This window comes from Colletes gigas, unplaced genomic scaffold (assembly GCF_013123115.1).
Source record: "Colletes gigas isolate AHSC1104 unplaced genomic scaffold, ASM1312311v1 Colletes_gigas_Sc00086, whole genome shotgun sequence".
In the NCBI taxonomy this organism is placed as follows: Eukaryota; Metazoa; Arthropoda; class Insecta; order Hymenoptera; family Colletidae; genus Colletes; species Colletes gigas.
Window position 1 is genome coordinate 44,186 of NW_025106714.1, and position 2,073 is coordinate 46,258.

Consider the following 2,073-nt stretch of genomic DNA (forward strand, 5'->3'; position numbering starts at 1 on the left):
GGCAGCGTGACATCCCGCCCGATGACGCCGATCAGGACACGGCGCTCACACTCTTGACCCTTAGAGCCATCCGCCTCTGCACCCGACGCAGCATAGTCATGCTGCGCCGGGAGGCCGCCGGGTCGTCCGCCCAGACGGGGGCCCCGTATAGGGCCACCGACTGAACCATTGCCACATAGAGGCGGCGAACTCGGTCCGCCGCGCCCCCCAGGTTGGGCAGAATCCAGCCCAAAGCCCCGACCATCCTCTCCAGTCGGGGGACCAGGCAGCGGAAATGCTCCTCGAAGCGCCAGTGGCGTCATTTGAAAAAGGGCGGCCATTTTGGGTCGGCAACCGTACCTCGTGCGTGGAACTACACGCGACGGCCATATTGGAATAGCGTCGCGAATCGCGCGAGGAAAAAAAATGAACGCGGAAACAGACCTCGCGGAAACACAAGAACAACGCGCCGCGAGAGTGGAAGCAGCCCTGGCGGCGGCTCAGGCGCAGCTCGCAGCGTTAAATGTAGGGCGTATAGACTCTTACCGTACCCCGAAAATACCCGGATTTTTCCGCGATGATCCAGCGCTCTGGTTCTATCAAGTGGAAGCGTCATTCCGGACCGCGCGCGTGACGGATGAACGCACCAAGGCGGACTCAATAGTCGCCGCGTTAGATTCCGAAATCATAGCGAGTTTCCGCGATCTTATCACGAATTCGTCCTTAGAAAACCCGTATACGCAAATAAAGGAACGAGTTCTGGCGACATACTCCGCGTCATCGGAAAGCCGATTGCGCAAATTGCTGCTGGGGCAGGTCCTAACCGACGGGAAACCAACCCAAATCCTAATACGCTTGCGAAGCCTCGACGACGGACGGTGCGGCGAACATGTCATTAGATCTATATTTATGGATCAATTGCCGGCACAGTGTCGAGCGATTCTCGCGGCCGCGAAAATGCCCGACCTAGCGGAGGTCGCGGAGTTAGCGGATAAGATCATCGAGGCTATGAGCGGGGGAGCGAATTACGCGGCACCCGTGTCCAACGCGCCGGCACGGACGTTAGAGGCGAAAGTGGACAAGCTCGCGGCCGATCTCGCGAAACTGTCAAGCGACGTGGAACGCCTCGTAAAAGACTCGAGGTACCGTGGGCGCACGCGAACGCCGAGCCAGACAAATCGCAACGTGAAACGAGGTAATGCGGAATCGAGCGAATTATGCTGGGCGCACAGAAGGTTCGGGTCGGACGCGCGGGTGTGCAAGGGGAATTGTAGCTGGAAGGAAAAAGCGGATCAGGGAAACTGAATCATCCCTCCATCGCGGAGACCGATGCGGGGGAGCAGTTATCGCAAAACCGTCTCCACGTGCGGGACCGGCGGTCCGGTCAACTCTTTTTAATCGACACTGCCGCGGAAATCTCGTTACTGCCCGTCCTCAAAAAGATCGATCGCGAACCAAGCGCGTTCAAACTATACGCCGCGAATAATTCGGTCATAAACACGTTCGGCGAGACGCATCGTGTCCTAGATTTGGCGTTGCGACGCCCAATCGGGTGGAACTTTTGTATCGCCAGCGTTCCGTACCCGATCATCGGCGCAGACCTCCTGAGGCATTACGGCCTCGTGGTGGACCTGCGGAAACGTCGCCTTACAGATTCCACCACGACTCTGTGTACACTCGGCGTCGTGCGGCCGGCGTCGTTGAACGCAATCCATACCGCGAACCCGGCGAGCGAGTACGCGCGAACTCTCGGGGATTTTCCGGAGGTAACCGGCCTAGCCCAAGAGATACCCTTGGAGGCGCGGGGTGTTTCTCACCACATTGAAACGCGCGGTCCTCCGATCGCGGAGCGACCCCGGCGTCTGCCCCCGGATAAGTTGCGGGCCGCCAAGCGCGAATTTGAGCGGTTGGTCGTGGCGGGGATATGCAAACCGTCATGTAGCCCATGGGCAAGCCCCATACACATGACGAAGAAAAAGAACGGTCAATGGCGAATGTGCGGCGACTATCGCCGGTTAAATGCCGTCACGGTACCCGATAAGTACCCCGTGCCGCATGTGCACGATTTTTCCGCGAATTTGTGCGGGAAAACTA

At 58.7% G+C, this 2,073-nt stretch overlaps 1 protein-coding gene across 1 annotated transcript; it reads left to right on the plus strand.

The window, feature by feature from the left end:
• Positions 1-405: 405 nt before the first annotated feature.
• On the plus strand, positions 406-1,284 carry LOC122403957. Its single transcript, XM_043407782.1, has one exon. The coding sequence runs from the start codon at positions 406-408 to the stop codon at positions 1,282-1,284; it is 879 nt and encodes a 292-aa protein (XP_043263717.1).
• The last annotated feature ends 789 nt before the right edge of the window (positions 1,285-2,073 follow it).

What these genes read in the sequence shown, in the direction of transcription:
- LOC122403957 (XM_043407782.1), top strand. Translation starts at nt 406, where the DNA reads ATGAACGCGGAAACAGACCTCGCGGAAACACAAGAACAACGCGCCGCG.